This window comes from Haliaeetus albicilla, chromosome 21 (assembly GCF_947461875.1).
Source record: "Haliaeetus albicilla chromosome 21, bHalAlb1.1, whole genome shotgun sequence".
Lineage (NCBI taxonomy): Eukaryota > Metazoa > Chordata > Aves > Accipitriformes > Accipitridae > Haliaeetus > Haliaeetus albicilla.
In genome coordinates, this window is record NC_091503.1 from 20,789,555 (window position 1) to 20,814,832 (window position 25,278).

General features: G+C 36.9%; 2 protein-coding genes across 4 annotated transcripts in view; one reads left to right on the top strand and one right to left on the bottom strand.

The window, feature by feature from the left end:
• KDM1B (lysine demethylase 1B) overlaps positions 1–18,677 on the top strand; it is a 29,498-nt gene extending 10,821 nt beyond the window's left edge. For all 3 annotated transcript variants that reach the window (XM_069809188.1, XM_069809189.1, XM_069809190.1), the window contains 13 exons: positions 851–1,035; positions 1,907–2,083; positions 3,033–3,107; positions 4,471–4,608; positions 6,084–6,255; positions 7,333–7,460; positions 8,920–9,051; positions 9,442–9,516; positions 10,383–10,499; positions 11,352–11,477; positions 12,978–13,100; positions 15,079–15,231; positions 15,834–18,677. In XM_069809188.1, the coding sequence (XP_069665289.1) occupies positions 851–1,035; positions 1,907–2,083; positions 3,033–3,107; positions 4,471–4,608; positions 6,084–6,255; positions 7,333–7,460; positions 8,920–9,051; positions 9,442–9,516; positions 10,383–10,499; positions 11,352–11,477; positions 12,978–13,100; positions 15,079–15,231; positions 15,834–15,917 (1,685 nt within the window). In that variant the 3' untranslated portion in view covers positions 15,918–18,677. The remainder of the gene's footprint in view (positions 1–850; positions 1,036–1,906; positions 2,084–3,032; positions 3,108–4,470; positions 4,609–6,083; positions 6,256–7,332; positions 7,461–8,919; positions 9,052–9,441; positions 9,517–10,382; positions 10,500–11,351; positions 11,478–12,977; positions 13,101–15,078; positions 15,232–15,833) is intronic.
• Positions 18,678–22,477: 3,800 nt separating this feature from the next.
• Positions 22,478–25,278, bottom strand: part of DEK (DEK proto-oncogene) — a 263,979-nt gene continuing 261,178 nt past the window's right edge. Inside the window, exons 11-12 of the mRNA XM_069809196.1 lie at positions 25,012–25,080; positions 22,478–24,069 (exon numbers count right to left, since the gene is read on the bottom strand). Coding sequence (XP_069665297.1) covers positions 24,058–24,069; positions 25,012–25,080 — 81 coding nt within the window. The 3' untranslated portion in view covers positions 22,478–24,057. The remainder of the gene's footprint in view (positions 24,070–25,011; positions 25,081–25,278) is intronic.

Below are 25,278 nucleotides of genomic sequence, written 5' to 3' on the forward strand. Positions count from 1 at the left end.
ATTTGTTTATAGAAATGGGAAATTAACATGCAGGTACTGAAAGATTGCGTTTTTGAGGAAAGGAAGTTTCATCAAAACAAAACATGATTCTGCTAGTTTCAATACTGTGGATCTCTGGGGCTTTGGAGAAAAGGATTTGATTTCTTAAGGCACTCAGATTTTGTTTAGATTAATTTTTTTGCTAATGACAGCTCTGATGCTGACAGCCTGGGAGTGTGCATCTGCAGAATAGGTCAGGTAAGGAGAAAGGTAATTTAGGATTCCCATACTCATCTCAGAGAGAACGCTTTGAGAAAAGTTCAGCTTCTGTGTTGTCTTAGCAGGCTTTGCTCTCCTTAGGTGCTGAAAAGAAATCTGTTCATCTATTCAACAGATGTTTATCTGCTTAACAAATAGAAAACTTCATTACACAGAGCTACCAATACTGCACGTGGAAGATGATTACTTTTAGTTACTACCCACTCTGGGCAGTATTGGGAGTTGAAGATCAAAGGGGTTCAGAGTACTGCATGAGCCTGTACAGTGATGCTAGACCTTAGACTTGAGTTTAGATCCTGTTCCTTGTTGGACTCATTGTGGTATCTGAGGGCACATACTGTTTCTCTGACAAACTTAAGCTCTGATGGGTCCAAGATGTACCCATCAGGTAGCAGGACAGTAATTAATATTGCACAGCCTAGAGAGTAGGAGAGGGGAGAGCAACAAAACTGAAATCATTCTGAAGGTGGCTAGAGGCTGGAAAGCTTCGTTACTTGTTTATCTGTGTGAGGTCAATGGATCGTCTTAGAGGGAAAAGGACGTGATGAAGATGTGATGGAATATGACTAGTTCTTGGTGTGTCTTTATTCAGTTGCAGGCATGAACAAGTATTTCCAGCCTTTTTACCAGCCCAATGAATGTGGGAAAGCACTTTGCGTGAGGCCAGATGTCATGGAACTGGATGAACTCTATGAGTTCCCAGAATATTCACGAGATCCTACCATGTACTTGGCTTTGAGAAACCTGATTTTGGCTCTGTGGTACACGAACTGCAAGGTAAGAGATGCTAATAGTTAATTTGTTTATTTACAAATAAGAGCTGCTTTTTGGGGATGTGGATTCTCTTCTTAAGTATTGGACTCTTAGACATCTCCTTATGCACCAGAAAAATTGCTCCCAACCTTTTGAAAAATCAATTCTAAGTTTGGCTGGTTTTTTGTTTTTTTGTTGGGGGCGGGGGGGTGTTGAGTTTTAATGCCTAGGAGCTTCTTTTGCAGTAAAATACAAAAGTTTTAGAAGTATTAAAACTCTACTGAGTCTCCCCAGCTATTAACTTCTAAAGTGATGCTTGAACATTTCTAAACAGTGTTTGTGGGTGCTTTATGATATTTTTTTTTCATGTGACTGTTGGACAGGGAAGTGATTTTCTTTTTACTTATGCTAACTCTATGGCACTGCCTTCAGTGGAATTGCTGGAATTTCACATACCGGAAGCTTTCAGATACTGATGTCTGTATTTATGTGAAGGTTTTGGATATTAATCTATTTTTTATTTGGAATGCCATTTTGGAATGGATTTTATTGGAATGTCATTGTGAGCATTGCCACCAGGTAGATTCATTTTGCAATCAGGGATGCATTTCAATACCATTCCTGTACTAATGGAGCACACCATGGAGTTTGCAAGAGTATCTTGTAGACTTATTTGCTTTTATTCCATGTTCATCTAGTTTAATAAATTGTTACCTTACTGTGTAAAGCTGGCTAGCAAGAAACTTCCAGAAAACTTGCTTTTAAAATGCTCTCAGAAACCTGATTCATGATTAATTTTACCATCTAGTTTACAGTTTAAATATGATGTAAATGCATGAAAAAAAATTGAATATTAGAAAATCAACACTTTCTATTCTTTGTTTTTGCTTTGCAGGAGGCTCTTACCCCTCAAAAATGTATCCATCACATCATTGTTCGGGGCCTTGTGCGTATTCGCTGTGTACAGGAAATGGAGAGGATACTTTATTTTATGACAAGGAAAGGGCTAATTAATACAGGGATTTTATCAGTTAGTCCTGACCAGTATCTTCTTCCTAAAGAATACCACAATGTAAGTTGCTGTAATAATCCCTATGTTATTAGTGCTATAAAACTACATGGCACATGTAATTTTTTTTTTGGTTCTGGATTTTTTGCTCATTATCTATCATTCCAACCATTTATGTAAAAATTGCATCTAAAAGCAAACACATTGCATGTTTTTCACATGGTTCTCATCTGCCTTCAATGGCTATGGAAACTACAGACACGGGACTCTTCCCAGCAAGGTTTTTGTTCCCACTAAAATCTATGGAATTCAGTTCTATGGATTCATGCTTCTTATGAGCTTTTCAGATGGATGGGAACTGTGTGAAAAATACACAATACACTTAGGTTCTTCTCATGGCTTAACCTTGTAATACAACTCTGCTTTCATAGGCGAGGAAACTCGTATTCCGTATTGGTTTGCCAGATTAAAGGGTACATATTTATGACTAGCAATCTGCTTGACAGCACACAGAAACTTATCAAATTAATGTATTCTGTAATGGAATATCTCCTAGAAATTGTAAGTTGATTTATGTTTGGAAAGTGTATTTGTACATGTTTTTAATTATAAACTAGTTTTTACTGGTCAACCCAATCTGTGATTGAAATCATTACAAGGTAAGTGTGTTTCTTGTCTGATAACTTCTGTTAGATTTTGTTACTTGACTGATAACTTCAGCTGGTTCCATTAAAATAAACCGAAACATTGAACCATCTGCTTTTAAAGTCCTTAAAAATCGTAACTATTTTAAAAGCTACAATTGATCTTTTCTTTATATTAAATGCACTATCATCTTTAAAAGTTATCACTGATTACTTTAGAGGACAAGAGAGCCTAGACTTCTGAAACCTACAGTTATTTTTAACTTTAGCAAGAAGAAAAATAAGTGTGCGATGATAATTTCTATTTTAGTGCGAACTATTTTTATTTATTTAAATTTTTTTTTTTTTTAAATTTTTTTTTTTTTTAGAAATCTGTCATTATTGTTGGGGCTGGTGCAGCAGGATTAGCAGCAGCCCGACAACTGCACAACTTTGGAATTAAGGTAAGAAACTGTAGAGTACCTTACTTAAAAAATCAGACGCTCTCTGCTTTGTAAGTGTTCTTCATCAAAATGAAAAAAATTACATTCTTGTTAAAACTTTTATGTATAGGGCACCCTAATTCATTTGTAAAATCTGGGGTTTTACTGAGTGAATCTGCTGTTTAAAAACGGCACTTATTTGTATCTAAAATTCAGCAAAGGATGCAGTGAATATTTTACATAGACTTGGGTTGGGAGGATAGGGGAGACATGGATATTCATGTCCGAATAATGGGACTGTAGATGATGGCTGTTTAAATGAGGTGAAATTTTCTTTTGTTTGTGCACTCTACTGTACTTACTTGTTGCTTATTAAAAACAAGCAAATCACATGTATTTCCCTTTTCCCTCATATTTATCATTGGCAGTGTGATCTCACAATATTTACAAGTTGAAATAATTTTATACATCAGAATATTCTTATGAAAATCTATGGGACTCCACCCATGAAGTGTTTGCAGGGCTGACGTTCAAGGAAATGAATAAGCATCTGACTTTCTGGATTTATATTTTCATATATGTGTATATTTATATGAAACCCTGAATGCTATATGTCCATTATCTCATTCTTTGGTGGCTAAATAGTATATTGCTGTGCAGCCTTTCTGTACATCAAGTCCTGTGGAAAGCTATTCTGCAGTAAAATACCAATTGGCAGGACGTTTTTTTTAATATATAAAATATATTATATATATTTTTATATATAGACACTGTTGCTTTCTACTGTTCTGGAGAGATGGAGCTTCTCTAAAAAGACTTTCTCTAAAAATAAAAAGATAATGTAAGTAAGTAAGGGTAAACATATTCAGTCAGATATCCGTCTCGTCCTCCAGTATCCTGTGTCTGTCTGTGACAAGTAATGGATGCTGAAGGAGGTATGTATGAATGGTGGAAATACATGAGAATGGAGTTTTCTTGGAACATCCCAGGAATAAATTTCTCCAAAAGGTGTATGGACTTTCTTAGATGGACACTGCACCCAGACCATTGTGTTTAATAGCCTGTAGCATGCCTTAAACTCCAATTTTGAGATTTCCTGAATAGGTCTTCAGCTTTTTTAAAAAGAAGGCTTACTTTTGTTAGGGTTGTTTCTTAAAGCAACATCTATTTTATATGTGTATACCCCAAAAGGTAACCTTTAAAAGACAATTTAAATGCATAAATGAACTATATCCACAAACAAAAATAAAGTGTTAAGATTGTTAGCATTGCTGGATTGTTTGGGTTTTTTTGTTTTGTTTTGTTTTCTCCTTTGCTCTGGAGTTGAACAGATATGTTTAATATAATCAAACCTTACAATTTACTAAGCTGCATTGTGTCACAGGTCATTGTCTTAGAAGCTAAAGACAGAATTGGTGGCCGAGTGTGGGACGATAAGACGTTCAAAGGAGTCACTGTTGGAAGAGGTGCACAAATCGTCAATGGATGTGTCAACAACCCAATGGCACTAATGTGTGAGCAAGTGGGTTCCCTGCAGTGGTCATGCATTATCACGACTGAAAAACTGTCATTAAAGCCAGGTTCAGGTGGCTGGGGAAGGGTGGGGTTCCTTTTTCATGACATGATTAAAACACCATTCTGTGTTGTAAGTAAACTCTGTGTTGCTATTCTATCTTTGGTAATGGCTGGGGACAGAGAAGGGCTGTAGAATCGTTTCAGACACATTATATAAAGAAAAACAAGGCGGCTCCACCTTCAGAACCAGAAGAAACCCCCTTTTTCTGGAGACAGTAATGTAAAAGGTCCCCAGCAGACTTCCTTAGAGCTAAGAAAGGCTTTACTGTGGGAAGCTATTGCTGTGTTTTCATAATACATACTTCTGTGACTCACCTGGCTTTGCTCAGCCTCTATATTTCTAGTTCAGTTCCGCACAAGTTACGATGAATGTTAACAACTACTGATGCAAACACACTGCAGTTCAATTTTTTATTTTTTTTTTTTATTTGTTGAGTTGGTTTGGGGTTTTTTGGGTGGGAAGCTGAATTTCTCTCAAGTGGAACCCGAGTATGGATTTGGTTCAGAGAGGCATGCAAATCCAGCCCATGCTATTTTAACTGTTTAGTGCTGTATACTGTCATGAGGAAACTTTTTTTTAATCATGTTTTAGTTATGAGGTGAGGAGTAATGACTTCTTAATACACCTTGGGTGCCCATCCCTTTGTAGTCATCTGATGTCATCTTTCATTCAAAGTACAACTCTATCTTGAGAAAAGATCTGCAGTGGTGACCAGCAGCCTAGAGAGGTGTGAGGATATCTGAAAAACACTGGAGCGCACCCTAAGTAACAAGGCCCTAGGAAGAAGTTAGTGCTGTATTTGTGCTACTTTCTCTAGACTGACTGTAGAACATAGAAACATCTTTATTCTGATTTAGGTCTGTTGCGTGTTCGATAGAAGATGGACAAGCAGAGGAACATACTAGGTTTAATTCCAAATAATTTCTTTGCTTGTTTCTTAATAAAATTGCTGGTAACTGGCAAGCAACATCCTGTCAATTCCTGAATGCAGAGAACCGTTTGGGCATCAGGCACCAGAAAGTTGTAGAAAAGAACTGATTTTAATGGCAATTCAGAGAATAAGGTGAGGTAGAAATGAAGAGGAGATTGGTTCATCATGTTTGATTACCAGACCCAACAACTCTGTACTAGGCTCTGGCCTCACAGGACAGTTGGAGATGAGGTTTCTGGGAATCCCCAATAAAGATGGAAGAGTGGGTTAAAACACTTTGTGGACAATTAACAGATAGAAGGATTGTTGGTATTCCAGTTTTAGGAGAACAAGAGTTTATCTGACTAATTATTTAAAGTCGTGGATGTTTTTTAAGTGGCATCACTAAAATCTGAGATTAAGGGATTCGCCTTACTTTAAATAACTTTGAGCAGGCTAGGCACTGTAGTTTTTCCATACTTAAAAAGCAATAAAATGTCTTTTTCTTAAGCTTGGCATTAAAATGCACAAACTAGGGGAGAAATGTGACTTGATCCAGGAAGGTGGAAGGATAACAGATCCCACTATTGATAAACGTATGGACTTTCATTTCAATGCCATCCTAGATGTCGTCTCTGAGTGGAGAAAAGATAAAACCCAACATCAAGATGTTCCTCTTGGTGGTAAGTGGGAGATGTATTGCAAAGCGAAGATGTTGGCTGTGTTCATAGAGTTCTATATTAAATTGGCTTTTACATCAGACATTTTTAGAAGTGTATGGCTGTACATCTGACCTTAAATCCAACAGTGATAACCTGTCTCTAAGCAAGACAAAGGGAGATTGACTATCGTATACACACAGACTAAAATGTCACTTGTAACTTTTAAGGAAGCCTAATTTGAAGGCTTTTGTAATACTGTACAGCTCCTGATGTAGTATCTTGTTTTCATGAGGTAGCTTTTTCAGTGTAACTAGTGGCACTAGCAGTTCAAAGCTTCTTGCTGAAGCAGGCCATAGCTAGCCATAACTCTTAACACTTTTTGACTAATTGTCTAAAAAAGAGCCAATCAAAGCCTTCTGCTGGCAAGAATAGTCCCATCTCCATTGGTAATGCCTCCCACCACACTTACAGCATGCAAGCACATTCAACAACAAAAAATAAACTTGCTTAGAAATGTTTGCCTCCCAAATCTTTTCAGCATGGATTCTGTAAGGCAGAATTAGTAACTCATATGTTCTTCAGTGAACTCTGGATCATATTTCTCAGCTCTTCTGGTTTTGTAAAAATTAAGCAGGGTTTATTTGCAAGGATTCTCCCATTATCTTAAAGTGTATTTATTTTCCTTTAAGTATCTTCAACTGTATATTGATGATAGCTAAACAATTAATTTCTCTCCTGTGTCAATTGGCTAGCCCAGCTGTGCTGTTGCACAGTGTGGGTTTTTTTTTTTTAATCTGAAATCATTGTAACCTCTTTTTTTCCTGAAGCTATGTATGTTTCCTTCTTTGAAGAAGATTTTACTAGGGAAACCTATGATTAGGTTAAATACAATGGATAAATACAATTAGGATAAAATACAATGAAGTTGTATTTTATCACCTGAAAGATCTTGCGTTTTTTTCTATGAGAAGAAAAACATCATAGTGCAAATCAGCAATAAGCTTGAAAATCTTGTGATCCAGAGAACAGCATATTGAAATGCAGTAAGACTTCTGACGAGTTGCAATATATTCTTATTTTAAACATGTTCTTTCACAGAAAAAATACAAGAGATCTATAAAGCCTTTATTCAGGAGTCTGGTATCCAGTTCAGTGAGCTGGAAGAAAAAGTGCTACAGTTCCATCTCAGTAATTTGGAGTATGCCTGTGGCAGCAATCTCTCTCAGGTGAGTTTTGACAGCTGTGTTCTGAAGTGGTTGAGCTTTGTTAGAAAATAGGGTTGGAAGTAACATTGAGAAGTTATCTGATCCATTCCATGGTCCCAAAGGAAGAATCAGCTATCCCTAAACTGTTCCTACATCCCTAACCTGTTCTTTGAAAGCACTGAGACACAGACTCCAGCACTGCCATAGGTAATCTGATGGGAGTTCATGACATGCCTCCAGGAGGATCCTCTTTAATGTGGAAGTTGAGAGTAGATGGTGCAGCGGAGTAGGGCATTTTGCTGAGATGCTGGGTGGTAGGATTCACAGGAGAGTTACTTTTCCTCTGATGTTGTGTGTGACTTCTGCTTCTCAGTTCTGTGTTTAAAAACTGAGGTATTTCTCTACCTTGCTAGGTATCTTGAGAATAAATGCATTTAACTTCTGAAGTGTTCCAACACCCTGATGGTGGGCCCCAGTTCACCACTCCTAGGTATTCTGTTGACTGTGTGATACTTGGTTTTCCTTGCAACTTCAGTTTTAACTAAGCAGGTTCAGGAAATATCAAAGTACGATGTTGTTTGCAGTGCATTATTTACTCAGTCCTGTTACTTGGGTTAAGGATGTTTAGGGTCAATTGTACTACAGTAGTGGGACAGCTGATTGATATGTGCAGATGCACAAATCTGATCTGAACTGAGAAGCACATAAGATCATAACAAAAGTCTGCAAGACAATGCTATACCAGGGCAGTCAATGGAAAATATCTTGATATGTCAAGCTTTCACACTTCACGACCACCCAGGGGAAGTAAGAAAGATGTTAAAATCTATCTTGCCTTCTATTTAAAGATCAAAATATGAAGTAAATGCAACTGCAGTGATAGGAACTTGCATTTGAATAGCAGTTTGAGAAGTGCTTCAGATTTTTCACTGATAAGTGGTGATTGCTTAGTACAACTATCACTGTTGTACTAACTATGAGTTTGCAGGGGTGGGGGGGAGAAGGTTAATGAAAGATATCATGAAAGAACCTCCAAAGTGACAGAAAAATTCCATTGAGATTTTTTTGTATCTTATCTTCCCCTTCATGTTGGGAAATAAAATATTTCCATTTTTATTTGAAGTCTTAAGGCTGTAAAATCTTATTTCTTTGCTAGAGACAGGAAACTGAAATAAATACACTGCAATCCACCTGAATTTTTGTACTACTTTCCTTGTTTTCTTTACCAAGCAGAAGTATAAATTACCTGCTAGTGACCAATGCATACTACAACATTTCTTAATCTTGCAATTCATATGTTGTATGGTGGCCTTAGGTAAATAAGCTGTCTGCTTTTCTCAGCATTGCCATACATTCTGGTGATACACTTTTTTTCTCCAGTTGTGACGGGAATTAGGGTGGCTTCCTCTAAACTGTGGGACTTTTGCTACTACCCATGTCACCTCACCAGTAGAGACAGCTAGTTATGTTCTGTCCACAGGTATCTGCACGCTCATGGGACCACAATGAATTTTTTGCCCAGTTTGCTGGAGATCACACTCTTCTAACTGTGGGATATTCTACTGTGATTGATAAATTGGCAGAAGGGCTGGACATCCGGCTGAATTTCCCAGTGAGTCTGGAAAATGTTGATGCAGTGCCTGTCTTGGATTGCTCTGAAGCTCCCAATCATCTCTTTGTATTCTTCTGGACCAGGCAAATCTGTGCCTCTGATTATATACTTGTCTTTAAGAAAAGAGAGGACGATTTTAGTATTTCTGAAAATCCTCTTTGAGGACGATCTGTACTTAAATATTATAATATCATGAGCTTATATGTTAGACTCATGATCTTTCTTTTTCAGCTTCTATGGAGGCTTTTTTTATCTTTCACTATTTCTCTGGAAACTTGTGTTCTTCAATTTCTGGTTTGCAGACTGGTGCTATATTAGCTATTCTTGTCTGAACTTGCATTGCATATGTAGATTTTGTAGTATAATATTCTTCAATTTGACTTTCAATAGGTACAGAGTATTGACTATTCTGGTGAAGAAGTACAGGTCACTACTGCAGATGGAACAGTATGGACAACACAAAAGGTACCTAATATGCTTCAAGATTAAGGATTTTAGGGTACACAAGAACAATACTGACCACAATACATGTCCTTTTTGTCTCTCTCTTTTTTTTTTTTCCCCCCACACAAAGATGAAAACTCATATATTCTAGTGACCTGTATTTGGATGTCCTAGAGCCATCTTGAGCATGCTTGAGTTTTGAGTACTAGTTGATTTGAAGAACTAAGCACTATAAAGGTAGTAATAAAAACATGAAGCAAATAGATTTTTATCTGGTCTTTGAAGTGACAGTTATGTTTCCTGGTTCCACTCCCTGCTCAGCTTTACCCCATTTAGCATGTGAATCTGCCCTGTTAAAATTTTTCCCTTTGGTATGCAGGACTTGACAACCCATATTTCTCAGTCTCCCTTAATCCCTGTATCACCACCTGCTTCATGCTGTGTAATTTAGCTTTTAGTAATTTTTAAAATGATACGTAAACTTGGTCAAGATTGGATTTTTAAAGAGAAGGGTTCTGTGAAGGAAATAAAAACAAACCAAAACAGCGACCATCTTCTCTCCTTTCAAAACAACAGTTTTGTTAATCTGAGAGCCATTGACTATAATTTACAGGAGGTATTAAAATTAGTAGCATGGTTAGCTGCTCTAATACAAGCAGTTCAACAGACTACAACTTAAAACCAGTGAACTGCAGGATCTGTTCTCACCTGAACGTAAGGCATGTGTCTCCCATTAACAGGGAGTAAAACCAGACACTAATCTAGAGATGTCTGGTGAGTATTATGCTGCATCCTACAAGAATAATCCAAGATAGTTAAGAGGATGCTGTGAGGCTTAAGTGCAGTATTCAGCTTTTTCTACTGTTGTGACTGTAATTATTTTTCAGGTATTAGTGACTGTACCACTGGCCCTTCTTCAGAAAAATGCCATTCAGTTTAATCCTCCACTGTCAGAAAAAAAAATTAAAGCCATTAATAGTTTGGGAGCAGGAGTCATCGAGAAGGTAAGTAATTTCAGATTTCATTTTCTTTTCATAGAAACATTGGCTGCTTTGTCCCTGTTGCTTTTGGTGTGTATTTCTCAGGATTTATTATGCATTTACTTTTACTTGTATACAGTAGCCCAGAAGAGCAAAATGCTATTGGGGATCACATGTATTTCTGTTTCTTAAATTTCCCAACTTAATGGTGTTTATAAAGAAATTGTTTGCAGAATCACTTCACAGCTTATGTTTTGTGCCTAATTTTGAGCAAGCCTTCATGATGGTCTTAGATCTTCCAAAATTCTAATAATATTCTTATTCTAGGTCCTTTCAACCTAATAAATACATAAACTATTTCAGAATACTGAAAGTTGTGTATTTGACCAGTGTAAAATCTCCTACCCTTTCCCAGTGCAAAAAGACAGCCTCTCCTGAAAAGATCCCTAGTAAGATGTGTGCTTAGAACAAAACAGTAACAGAAGTAATGCCAGAAACGGGATTATAACAGTGTTGAAATTTAAAGGCAAGATTCAGACACCACCCCCCCCCCCCAACATGGAGATCACTAACTTCTATGTTAGGTTTGTAAAAATTCTGCTCAATTTCTTGAGTGTTTTCTATAGTGAATTCCATTGTGAATTTGATAATCTGTGCATTTGCAATTTTTGAGACTAGCATTTTTTTTTCTTTCCCTGTCCCCCTTGGGAGAACAGGCCCATATATTCTCTGTTGAGACCCTCTCATAGAACTGGGTGTCTCTAATTGAGTAGAAAAGGGAAAAAGGATTAGAAGAACAACATATACCATATCCAGTTATGAGTTTTGTGGTATGAAACGCTTTAATTCCATCTTTCTCTCTTACTCTCTCTCTAGATTGCCTTGCAGTTTCCTTATAGATTTTGGGACAGTAAAATTCAAGGAGCTGATTTTTTTGGTCATGTTCCACCCAATTCCAGCCAACGTGGGCTCTTCAGTGTTTTCTATGACATGGATCCAGAGGTATCATATGCTAGCTGTATTTTCTGTTGGCCCTTCAGAAATTCAGTTTGGAATCTAGGTGCAATAATTACTGAACAATGAAAGTTTTCTTCTCCCCACCCCTGCAACTGTTAAAAGAAGTGGAAGCAGTGTTATTTATCAAGAAAAAGCTGATTGATACTTCATTGTAATAAATGGGAATGTTTTCCTACACTTGGATACAAAATAATATACAAGCAAGTTAATGCTTTTATTCTCAAACTATCCTGAAAATGAGTCTGTAATCCCTGACTATAGATATACTAATATGGGAAAAAGTCTACCAGTCACTTCCAGTTTAGGATTTCTTTTCCCTTATTTGTATCAGCTAAAAATCCTGTTAAAAAGATCATGCTGGCTTATTAACACTTAATGGCTTGCACTAGCCTCAATAGCTACGTGGAATGGCAGAAGAAAAGAAAACCACTAGGTTTTCTATGAAACTGAGGTCTGTAGGGTCAGTCCCAAACTCATGAATTTCAAAAGAAATTCAAACCAGTGCATTGACATCATGTTTCTCTTCTCCACCAGTTCCAAGCACACACATTACACATTTATATCTTACCTTTTCATGCTTTTACAACAACTGCTGCTTATTACTTGGCAGCAATTAAAAGGCCGTTTTGTAACCTTATGGCTTACTCCAAAAGGAAACCATCCTGTGAAGATTGTGCTGTGTTACTACACTATCTGTACCTGTATATGACTTTCCTTAAACGAGGTTTCTCTTCAATACTTTTAAGCTCATTCTACATAAGGTTCAGTGTGCTCATGCTGTCCAGAGACACTAGATGTAATTCTTAATTTGCTTGATAGCTATTCTCTGCTAGCTATCAAGTTTAGTAACAGAAGAATTGCCTTATCTAAACAAGAGAGGGAGAGTTCTTTAAAGGAGTTGAGAGCCTGTGTGCTATTCTCTAGTTACCACTTCAGCTTTGAAACTTCTGTATGGTAGCAGATTTATTGAAGTGGAAGGGAACATCAGCAGAACTGACCTTTCATTTCTTGGGACAAAATCTGCTGGTAAGAACTTAGTATTGGCCTAATCCAAACCATAAGTATTTAAATAGATTCTCTTTGTTACCGCCTTTTGAAATTGGAGTACAGTTGAGGTGGAATTTTGGCATGGAACTGGAGCTTAAGATGTCTGTCACGAAGAATAACACTATAAACGTCAAATCTTTTGGTGTAGCCTTTAAATAGGTAGGTAGAAAGTTTTCAGCTAATTCAGCAAGTTGTAGAAGGGGCTGACTGTAACACAGATCTGTGAACAAGACATCAGGGCATAGTAGCAATTTGAGCATAAATACTGTAGAATGTGCACCCTTTATTCTAAGGAATCAAACCCACTTTCCTCTAGAACCAAAGTTGCTTTGCAGCTGAAAATCTCTTTGTCAATGCCAATTAAAAGGCACTTTTCAAGAAATACTTAATAACCTAATAATTTCTAAATGATCTCATATGTTAATGTCTTGTTTTTAGGGCAAACAAAGCATTTTAATGTCAGTGGTTACTGGAGATGCTGTGACAACCATTAAGAATTTAGATGATAAACAAGTACTGCAACAGTGTATGACTGTACTTCGAGAGCTATTTAAGGAGCAGGTAAGAGAAGCCGCTTCTACTAAAAGATGAATTAACCTGCCAACAAATGTAAAGCTTTTGATTGCATTATTTCATGATGTATAAGAAAACCTTTGACATATAGACCTTTTTCTTCTCTTGTCAGTTTGAGGGAATGTGCTTCCTTTGAGAGACACTAAAACCACGTTTGGTCTTGGGTGAAAAATGTGAATTATCTTAGATCTGTCTGAAGGAAAATGGTAATGAATTGAAAAACACAAATGAATGATCATCCTTTAAAGTGCTTTTAGAAAGGAAAATTAATTAAAAGCAGTACTTTAGGCAGGTAACACAAATACACTTCTTACTTAGCTGTCACTTTTTCCAAAGTATTTTTTTTTGGTCATCACTGCTTCCAATACATGATCAAAGCTTTAAGCTAGATGAATTTGATTATGATCCCCCCCCACCCACCCAAAAGCAACTGAAATTACAACACTCCCAAACCAAACCAATCCCTTAACTCTTCTAATAAGAAACAACCCTTCCTGAGCTGTCTTGGGATGGAGGTACAGCCAAAATCATGTACCAAGGGCCCTATATCCTGACTGTAAAAAAAATCAGATAAAAATTTCTACCTTTTTCCTTCCCCCAGCTCATCGTTAGGATAAAAACTGATAGGAGAATCAGAGAAATCTGGGGCAAGCAGAAAATGATCGCTTAGCAATGTTACTTGCATTCCACTCTATAGACAGTAATGCCGTAGTTAAACAATTCCTTAGAGCAGGTAGATCCCAAGGAATGCTTGCATTACTGTTCATGGGTGATCTCTCAAGTTTTAGTGATGGTTCAGATGTTAGGATAAATGATCTTGGAAAAACTCTGGCATCTGAAAGCTTGGCTTTTCCTAGAAAACATACTTTTGGTAATGGCTTTATAGTTATCAGAATCATGTGCAATGTAAGTCCACATACCTGCTATTTTGATCTCATGAGAATGTAGAGGTAGCAAACAGGTCTTTGGTTTTGGTGCCACTCTAGTCTAGAAGAGTGATTTTCATGCCTGTCTCCATGGTTTATAGCAGTTGTGAATTTCAGTCATCTGTCCACAGTGCAGCAGGATTTTCAAAGACAAGATAGCTTCCAGGGGTGTACCAGAACTTCTTCTGGGATGTCCATGAAGCTTGCCATACTTCACTAGCCATTGTCTTGATTGCGTGAGCTTTAGTCTCTCACGTGCTACCTGAATGGAATAGTCTATTTGTGGATACCAGATGACGTGTAAGAGGCAACCAGGGGTGCTTCTGTTTACTTGTCACAAGCTCCTCAAGAGTAAGACACAGCTGTAGTTGACTAAGCCTTCATACAATTGTTATCCAGACTCTTTTTGGTAGATTGGGTGGAATTTGCATGCTGCAGTGTGACAAAGAATACACAGTATTACTGTCATGGCTTAGCTACAGACACTCTGACTTCCTGGTTTTTGTTTTCTCCCTGAACGGGGTTTTCAAGCCAGCTCATTTTCTGATCTTAGACAAGTAATGTTATTTATCCATTGGAATAAAATTATCTCCAAAATGAAGATTACAGTTGAGATTTAACAAGCTAGAAGTAGCAAAGCATCATGCCTTACCACAATAAAAAGTGCTTACGTTACACATACAAACATGTTGAATGATGTTGATATTGGTATTTTATCTGTTTGCAAGAGTATCTATGTATTTTGAAGGGAATTTTTTTTTTTCTCATGTGTAGTTCTAGGTATATTACAATATCCAGATTTGTTGCATTCAAAACAGTGCAGGTGTGATATTTCAGGCATCAGGCAAGTCTAGCAAACAAAATCATCATTGTGGTCAGTAGTATAATAAAGAAAATTGCAATTTAATTCTGGAATGTAATTGAATCTGTATTTTAATAATACTACATACTCTAAAGATTAGAAGAAACTGTTTATGAGAAAAAGCTATGCAATTAGGAGCTTTTCTTCACAGTGCATAACTTTTATTTTGATTATACAGGAGGTTCCTGACCCAGTGAAGTTTTTTGTTACTCGATGGAGCAAAGACCCTTGGCTCCAGATGGCATATAGTTTTGTGAAAACAGGGGGCAGTGGTGAAGCTTATGACATTATAGCTGAAGACATACAAGGGAAAATTTTCTTTGCTGGTGAGGTAAGTATCTTTGTTACTGTTGATTGGGGAACTATTTCTTATGAAAGATCATCTTTTGCTAACCAACACCATTAATCTAGAGACAGCATATAAATATTCCGTTACACAAATATGCTAATGTTTCTTGATTTTTGACACAGAACCCTTTCTATTCATATTATTATTGGGCATGGAGAGTCTGCCAGGTATTTCAGGTCAGGAGTGAACTGCATAACCAATAAGTGCAGAACATGACAAGACTATACAATCCACTTTTATTTTTAGCCAAATTGTCTGCCTGTTACTCCATTTGTGGGTAACATAACAAATGCATGCTGCTGATGGTACAGGTGCATTCTATACTGGAACAGAACTTACCTGCCCCACTAAAGTGCAGATGGCAAAACAGACGACTAATTTTGCTAGTTGACTTGCTTGCAAATTTTGAAGTTGCTAAAAATCTTAAATATTTCCTCCTAAATTCTAAGTTTTCCATGGCTTTTAAAAATGTTTGTATGTACTTAAGGAAAACAAAACTGATCTTACTGAAATTCTATCTGTTCTAATAGTTTTAGAAACAATTCACTTTTTTCTTTTTTTTTTTTTCTTTTTTTTAAATACAGGCCACAAATAGGCACTTTCCTCAGACCGTTACAGGAGCTTACTTGAGTGGGGTTCGAGAAGCGAGCAAAATAGCAGCATTTTAAGTACTGAAAGTTTGTGTTTATAGATATATTTTTAGTTGTTTTCTGTGGGTAAAACTATCTTCAAGTTTCCTATTGCTGCCTTTTTCTTAAGTGGTACTTAAATAGTATATGGTACCTGGAGATAAAATCTTCATCTTCTTTTTCCTCTTTCTCCCCTACCCTCCTTTTAAGCCCTGATGATACACATTGTTGGGGTTTTTTTTCCAGCTAAGGTATTACTAGCAAGAGTGACATTAGAGTCCCTGGCCACAGCTTAACTAATGGAACTTTTTTTGAGAGTCCTCTTCTGTATGGCTCAAGTCATGCTATTGTAAACCTTCATTTCAGAAGGTCAGATTAAAGCAAGACTAAGTTAACATACAGCATTAAAAATGCTGGCAGTTAGTAGTAACGATGGGAATTTTCCACTAACTGTGTTTCTCAGGTTGATTATGCTTATAGGAGTTCAAACTTGCTCCCAAAAGCCTGAATAGCCTAGACAAATTCTAGAATTATTGTAGGAAGGAACTCAACTATCATTCTTTCCACTTGCAATCAATAACCTTTTCTATAATATTTTTCATATTCTTAGCCTCCACTAAGTGGGCTTTGGAATATCAAGTTTGTTCCTTTAAATCAGATGGCTGGAACAGTTTACAGTGCAATCATAGAAAGGTTATTGTAGATAATAAAAACTTGAAAAAAGTAACTTTTACATTACTTTAAAAAACTTTGGAATATTCTCTCTGCTACTTATTCAGAGAAATTCTTGTTACAATAATAGGCTAAGTTTAGATTTGCTTAGTGCTTCTGATCATGTAGAAACAGGACAGCTTAAAAATACTATATTTCTATGATTTTTTTGAAAACAACTTCCAAATTCATTTGGGCTGAGTAGAGGCACTATCTACTGATATGAGTATTCAGTGGGGGGTGAAGGACTGTAAGCTCCTAATGGCTCATTCAGCTTTTATATTTAAAAAATAAGTGAAGATGAATGAGGAAAAATATTAACACTTTTATGAAGGGCTGAAACAAGGTGGCTTGCACTTTGACTTGAAGTTTTTTATTTCTTTTACTATTAAAGTATTATTAAAAACAACTTGAGGGAGTAATTCAGTAAGGGCTAAGCGTCTATCTAATAGCTTTTCTGTGGGACAGGGAAGAAAATTAAATACTTTTCAACACACAACAACCAGTGTATCTATCTGTTGTAATACTGTTCCACTAAAATGGTATTAATGAAAAAAAATTAAAACCAACTTTTAGATCTCTTCCCCCACACCGTCCCTATAACTTTACTGCATAGACCTCACGATTTCTGGAAGGAAAGTAAGCACTTACTCTTTTACCCCCTGCATTCTCATGCATAGGCTCTTTTCTTTTTTTAATATCTTCATTTTAAAAATGACACAGCAAACTTTTTCTGAGTTACAGTGCTTATTTCCATAAAGCTGTATCCTTGGAAAAAACAAACCCAACAAGCAACTTTAAGAAAAATCCTACTGAATAAATGCAATTCTTCTTTTAAATACCTAATATTTTGGTTTTAGAGTAGCTATGATATTGTTAAATACCGTTATTTAATCTCTAATTTACAAGGTGAAGATGTTTATATAACTAGATGTTTTTCAGATATATATTCTGTTCTGCTTCTTAAAGCTGAATTATATGGATTAACAGGAAAAGTGTAACTGTTCATAATTTTCCTCCACATAAATGCTATTATGTACAGTTTTAAAGTATTTCCAAGTATTAAATTGTAATTTAAAGGCTATAAGAAGCAAGACAAAATCCTCTGATGATAAAAGATAATCAGACATCAGATTTTGCTTTTGGTAATCATTTGCACTTTGTTAATTTCATGTATTAATTTCAGGCCAACTTAGAGCATAACTAGGAAAGATTAAGCGGTGCATACGTTTCAGTTCCAAGTTTCTTTCCCAGTTGATCATATATGACAAAATTATTAGGAGAGGAGCTTCTGAAGGTGGGGAAAAAAGCTTATTACTACAAGCCCAAAACATTATATTCAATAGCTGCTTCAGCTGACCTTGGTCAAAACTTAAGTCAGCTTAATAACAACATATAAACACATTACAATTTAGGTAGGAACTGTCTGGGAAGTTGAGCTCAGCATCCATTTCTGCAGTCCAAAGTTTGTGTGAACATGCTTGATTTTAAGCATATGCTTCCATCGTGTTAATTTGTACTTGGGGTTTTAAATTTATCTACAACTTTGCAGATAGATAAATGCTGTATTCTAAAGAATAGAGATGGACATGAAAAAATACTGTCACGTTTGGCTTTAGCTGCTGCACACTTCTTATAGCATTAAAAAAAGTATAACAAATGATAAATTTACCAATAGTCTAGTCTATTAATTATTTGTATATTATTTTGGTGCCAAGGCACTTACTTAAACTGTGTTGTGCTGCACTTAAGTTTGAGAAGTAAATAAAATAAGTATGTTCCATTTTAATTTACGTTCATTTGAAATGTATAAGAACATCAGGCTGGTTCTGAGACTTCATTCTTTAATTAATGTTCCCCCAAAATTTTTTTAATATCTATGTTAAAATTTATTTCAAGCATGTATGTGTTATTTCTTTTGTGTTTAATTTATTCCCTGCAAATAAAGAACTGGGGAATGTTTTCTTCGAGTATATTTGTTTAAATGTTATAAAAAATATTTGAATGCAGAGCATGATCTGTTACACTTCAACTCTTCTGTGTGACTATGTTATGGCAGCAGAATAAAACTGGAAAGTATCCACAGGATGCTCATGTTTTGTTTTTGTTTTTTTTTTCCCTTTAAATTTAACTAAGCCTACTGTTTTGTTACATTTGATATTGATTTAAGATTTCATTTTAGTATATTCCTACAGCTAGACAATTCCTCAGAAGAGCTGCTCTACAGCCTTCTCTGTACTATAAGTACTAACTTTGCTGTTATTTGGACAATACCATACATAATACCCAGTGTCTTTTGCCTCAAAGGTTTACAAAGCAATTAATAAACTTGTGTCAGATTATTTTCCTTAGTCAGAGGATATTTAAGCTAAAATTGTAATTGTTTAGAAGCACTGCCCATAATTTTAAAATAGCCAGAAAATCACCAGAGAACCACTTAGTGCTTTTCACTGAATAATTGTAGTATGAACGCTTTGTAGGATCATGGTCCTAAAAGATTCCTCCTAGCACAGATCATTATAAGGATGTGCAAGCCGGACTACATACCCAAAACATTTAAAATACGAACAGTGACAAATTCTGATAACACTTATCTACATTGTTCTTCTTGAATGGGACTTTAGATGTTCATTTAGTGCAAGTCTGACTGCAGGCAACTTAAAAAAAATACTCCTAGTCCCTTTGAAAGTTTATTTAAACCAGTAACACATGTAGGTCTGAACCAGTGAAAGCATTACCATGTGGAAGATTCGCTGCTTGCCCTTTCAAAGTTTGTATCCTGAGCACATGCTTTGTTCACCTAATGCTAACGCCCTGCAGGAAATTATTTTTGTTACATCTGACACTGGTCTTGAAAAATGTTAACTTCATTCTGAGAATAATGATCTTTAAAACAGAAACAAAATACTAATGCTGCTTTTAAAATAAAGTACAAATCAGTAGATTTCATCACACTCCCCCAAAGAATGACAGTCCTTCAGAAAATAGTTGGTGTGAGAGAATTTTTTAGCCCAGCTGTCTAAAACTTAGATCAGAAATAAAAGTGAAGTAGCAAGTCTGCAACTGAGTGCAGTCCAGTGAACAAGGTCAGGTGAAAAGGCAGGGAAAGCTACATAATATTGCCATCCCCTTATCCCCAGGACCTCTGGAGATCATCTGGTTTAAGCCGCTACACAGAACAGGGCCAACGTGGACCTGGTCACTCGGGGCCCTGCCAGGCTGAGTTCTGAACATCTCCAACAAGGGGGATTCCACAACTCCTCCAGGCCCCGTCTCTGTGACCATCCTCACGGTGAAGCTTTTCTTCCCCTAACATGTAATTGCAACTTCCCTGGCGTCAGCTTGTGCCTGTTGCCTCCCGTCCTCTCACTGTGCACCCCCAAGCAGAGCGTGGCCCTGCCTTCCCCATCCTCTCTCATTTGGTAGTTGCAGACTGCAGTATGATCCCCCTTTACCCGTCTCTTCTTAAGGCTGAACAAGCCCAGCTCTCTCTGCCTCCCCTCCTACATCGTGCGCTCCAGCCCCCTGGCCACGTTGGTGGCCCTCCACTGCATTTGCTCCAGTATGTCCTCAGCTGTCTTGTACCAGGGAGCCCAATGCTGGACACGGCACTCCCGAGGCAGGCTCACAAGTGCTCAATAGGGGGTCCTAATCACCTCCCTCAACCTGCTGGTTACACGCTTGCAGAAACAGCGCAGAGTGCCATCAGTGTTCCTTATCACAAGGGCACACTGCTGAACTGGGTTCAACTCGGTGTCTGCGAGAAACATCTGCTCCTGCTCAGGTCCTTCTCTGCAAAGCTGCTTAGAAAGAAACCACTGCCCCCACCCACACTGTTGTATGGGGTTATTCCATCCCAGAAGCAGGATGCTGCATTTGCTTTTGTTGACCTTTATGAGGTTCCTGTCAGCCCATTCGTCCTAAAAGTCAAGGTCCATCTGAATAAACTGTTAGACCTACAACTTCCAGCTACTTGCTTTAATAAATATTTCTGAATTCAAAGGCAGGAGAGACGTTTTTTTCCAGAAGGAAAATAACACATTTTTCAGCATTCAAGATGCTTCCTAACTTTTTTCAGCAAGTGAAACACTGATTTTACTAAATTTCTTACTACAAGTTTTCAGACGGTATTCTGGTGCCTTACAGATTTTCCCACTGTTCTCCCTAAATAATGGGAACTAAAATAACAACCACCACCACCAGAAGTCATTTCAGGAATGCTTTCATCTAGCTCAGTCGAAGCTACTTGATTATAGTCAACTTTCTGATTTGGAAACAGGAATAATTAGATCTACCCAAGTGGTCACGAGCCACCCTCTCTCTGAAATAACAAGAGCTAATAAACCTTTTTGGGATCACCATGCTGACCACCAGGGGCATTATCTGGCCAGATGAAGCACTGGCCTCCAAAAGGGTTATTTTTAAGTCCAGCTTAGTGGTGGCTAATCTAAACCCAGACATTCATAGATCTTACTTCGTCATGTGCCTTGTAACAGGATAATGCAGAAAGAACGCAGATGCTATAAGCAGCCTGCTCAGGTCCAAGAAGGGTATTAGAGCTTCTGGAAAAAAGTGGGATGGCACTTAAAGTTGTGTCTTCCTAATTTCATCTTGGTTAGACATGCCTGAGCAGTATTCCGTGGGCTACCACAGAAGTCCAACTCAGCTGTTTTCCTAAAGACATGTAACCTCTCTTCATTCAAAATTTCTACTCTTCCCTTTCCCCACCTAGCCCTCCCCACCTTCTTTCTCCTACAGGGCCCATACACTGTTACCTCAAGTGCCAAGCTCACTCATAACAACAGCTGTTTATATAAGCACGTCATTCAGGTTAATTTGTGTGGTTTTGCAGGTCCCTGACCAAAATACTGAATACCAAAGACTTAACAGAGGAACCAATACATTGGACTGTAGGAATTATGCTCTAAGCGGTCAAATCAAGATGTTAGGACTTTTTTTCTAGAATACAATGGTCAGGACATAATCTTAAGTATCTGGAAGGTATATGCCTGAGCACTTTATTCAGTTACCTTTTATCCAGTTAGCCAGTTTCTGTTTTTTATGAGCATCTCGATACAGGATTTAGAGCCCTGATCAGCTGTGGTTTTAATCCAATAGCATCAGGATAAGCAGGTCATTTTATTTACCTTTTAGTATTGTCTTGCAGCTTTTCCCCCAGTTGTAGAAAGAACTGGAATCTTTTATCAGCTGCAGCCAGACTGGTATGGATTAGCAGGGAAACAGCTCAGACATTTCTTCTCTGTTGAGGACTGCATTGAGTTGTAGTTAAGACATTTAAACAAAGTACTTGAAGGATGCTGAGTTCATTTCCATTCCATCTGTGCAATTCCAAAGTGGCAAGTAATAGATATATACAATAAAGAGAAGTACACTATCCTTTTGTAAGTTTTCATTAGAATTTACACTATTAAAAATGTTTATACTTGGGAGTCACTCATCTTTAAAAACACTTCTTGGCCCACATAATTAAAGCCAACGGGTATATTTACATAAAAATCACAAGGCAGTTCAAGTATTTGTAGAAAATCCATCCAAAACCCCAGCAAAACTTGACACAAGTAACTTTCTGCTTTTAAGCAGGACTTGGAAACTTTCGATGTTTTTAATTGCAAATTAAAATTCTTTATGCTAATCTAGTTCAGAGGGAAAAAAAAACCAAACCCAAAACCAAACCAACCTTACAGAAGACACATAATCTTATCATGGTGCAAGGACATAAATTTTCAGCAACAGTATCTTTAAATTAGAGAAGCCTGCTGAATCAGGCTTGAATAGTTTCTACCAGATAAGATAAAGACAACAACCTTGTTTCTGTATAGATTTTTTTTTACTATACATTTAAGCAAATGTTAGATCATCAAAACTGATTTACATTTTTGTGAAAGACATTTATTGAATACAAAAAACCCCCATTACATTCAGCCTTATTATAAATGATTACACGCAAAGAAATTCAAAGTGTGTGAAGATTAATAGTCTAACTGGCTGAACATTTTCAGAATTTAGATCATTTATGAACCCTTATTTCTCAACTGTACAATAATAAAATTCAAAAAAATATGCTTTGTCTTTCCAGCAATACTACAGTCAGAGGGATTCTGTGCTCATGGCATTAATGGCAGCCCACACTTTGGCAACTATTAGTTTAACGATTTTAAGTGTAGGACTTCCCATATTAGCAACAAGGTGTACTGAGAACAGGAACCTAAACAACAGAAATTTATGCAAAGAGTTCACTTTGATCCGAAAAGCTGTGGGCCAAAGTTCAAGACTGCAGGCTTAAAAGTACCATTGTCCATGTTGAGGCACCAAGGCTCAGGTTCAGAAGAGCTTTCCCATACAGAAGACAGCTTAACCACTCACGTCAGTGCTGCCCGATTCAGAGGCCCCACTGTGGATTTCCAAAGCTATCGAGCCTCCCAGCTGTACATCTTGGCTACCCACTTCTGAGATGCTAGGCCATCAAGTCAAGACACTAGAGTAAAAGATTTTCTGCAAAGTGAACTTCAGAAATTTTCCTATAGCCTTTGGAGGGATTTTATTTACTGTCAAGCCATTGAAACAAATGTATCTGTAGTCTTTTGTACAAAGTTAAATGCTGAAAAGCTTAAGTATAAAACTACAGTTTAGTTTCTGTACAAGGTTAAGATGGGACAAACATCGTAAAACCTCAACTCATTTGTAGTTTCATGAAACTTCTGCATACCATCATCACAGCCTCACTGCTGAACACTGACATTTCATGTCCTAAATCCTAAGATAACAAGATTAAAAAACTGATTTGCACAAAAGAAATCTGAAATAACTTTATATACACAACAGAAAGCCTTTTAAAAGTACAAAAATAACATCTATATGCCAATTAGTTACCATGCTTTGACAGTTCTCTCGGTGCCTACACATGCAAGACAGTAATCTAAATTTAGAATAATTCTGCATCTGTAGAATGTATCAGAATATAAAAGACATTAACATATGACTAACTCTTTATTTTCAGAATGGATATGTATTCAAAATATCTTTATAACCAATACTGCAATATTCCAGTCTCTGCATGTATATGTGCAGATAAGCAGCTTTCATCTTACTTGATTTTAAAACCTCCTACAAGCTAGTAATCCACACTAAAAAGCTACAATGGTTCTAATGAATCTAGTTATACAAAGCAATTCAAAATGTACAAAAACTATAAAAAAGGGAACATTTATTGCCATGCATGAAACTTAAGTATGTTCAACTAAAACCTGCATCAAATGCAGTTTTGTTTTTTTTTAAAAAAAAGATACACAAAGCAATTTACATCAACACTCTTAACATTAGATCAGCAGAATCAGCTCTGACTAAATACCACAAGGGTAAGACACATTCCTTTTGCTGGTGCCTATCAGATCTTCAAATCCATGGGAACATAAAACCAGGAATCTTCGTTTCCCACAGTCAAATCAGATCATGAAATCAACTGAAAAGAGAAGTGTATTAGTTTTCTCCTTTCTCTCAATCCAATTACATACAGCCTCTCCTCTTGCATCAGACTATCAAGAAAATACACTCTACTTTTGCTATCACAAAAAACCAAGAACATCCCTACAGCAGACAAATTGCTCTCTTATGCCTTTGCTGATAGAGACACATGTATGCACAGGACAGACACAACTATTTCTAGATAGCCATATATCGACATCTGCAAATGCAGCCACAAGAGAAAGAAAAGTTACTTTATTAACTCCACTAAGTGAACCTCACTTCTCTAGTTCCATTTTTAGTTTTGGGGCAAGCAAAAGTAATTGAACTTGAAATTTTTTTTACAAATTACCAACCGCAGACTGGACAATAAAGCCTTTGTCATGAGTACATTAGATTAGGCCTAATCTTCAGTGCAGCAACTCAAAAGCAACATTGTAACTGTGCTATCAGGAGCGCATACAGAGAAAAGAAGCTATTCATCTCTATCCTCTTTGCCTTCTCTCGTTGCCAGAGCTTGCAGGTCTGCAGAGCTTATACAACCTCATGCATTGTTACCTACGAATGTATGTGGTCAGTGCATCAATTATAGTGCACCTTGCAGCCAAGGCTGTAATTTAAAGCAAATGCATAGCTTTCAGAGACTAAAAGTCATCAAAAATGATGATAGCTTTAATTTTAGTTTTGCTTACCAAAGAAATTCATAAGAGTAGTAGTGGCATGCTAAGAAAATGAGAGTCTGAAGCAGTTATTTTTGAAAGAGGGATACACAAAAGAAAAAAAAAATTCAGAGCCAGAGTTCAGGTTTATCAGAACACTAAACTTCCAATATACAGGAGGCTATTAAAACTAGTGTAAGAGGATGCCATGCCACTTTCTAATAGGCTGCAGGAAAAAAAAAAACCAACCCAGAATGTTTTCTAAATGATAAAGTCTTTACCTCTTTGACTGTTTTTTTAATGAAGTCTTTCCTGTCAGATAAATCATAACTAGGATAGTTTTCATACACCTAAAAAAAAAAAAAAAAAAAGTAAAAAACCAAACCAAACCAAACCTCAAATTATTTTCATTCAATGTACTGTATGAACAGGAGGAGCTTAAATGAAGTTAGGGCAAGAATTGGTGTGGTACTTCTAGCATTACAACTGCCAAAATGCCCTCTGTTAATTATGGAAAGTGACAATCTCATTTTCCTGTCCTTATTTTG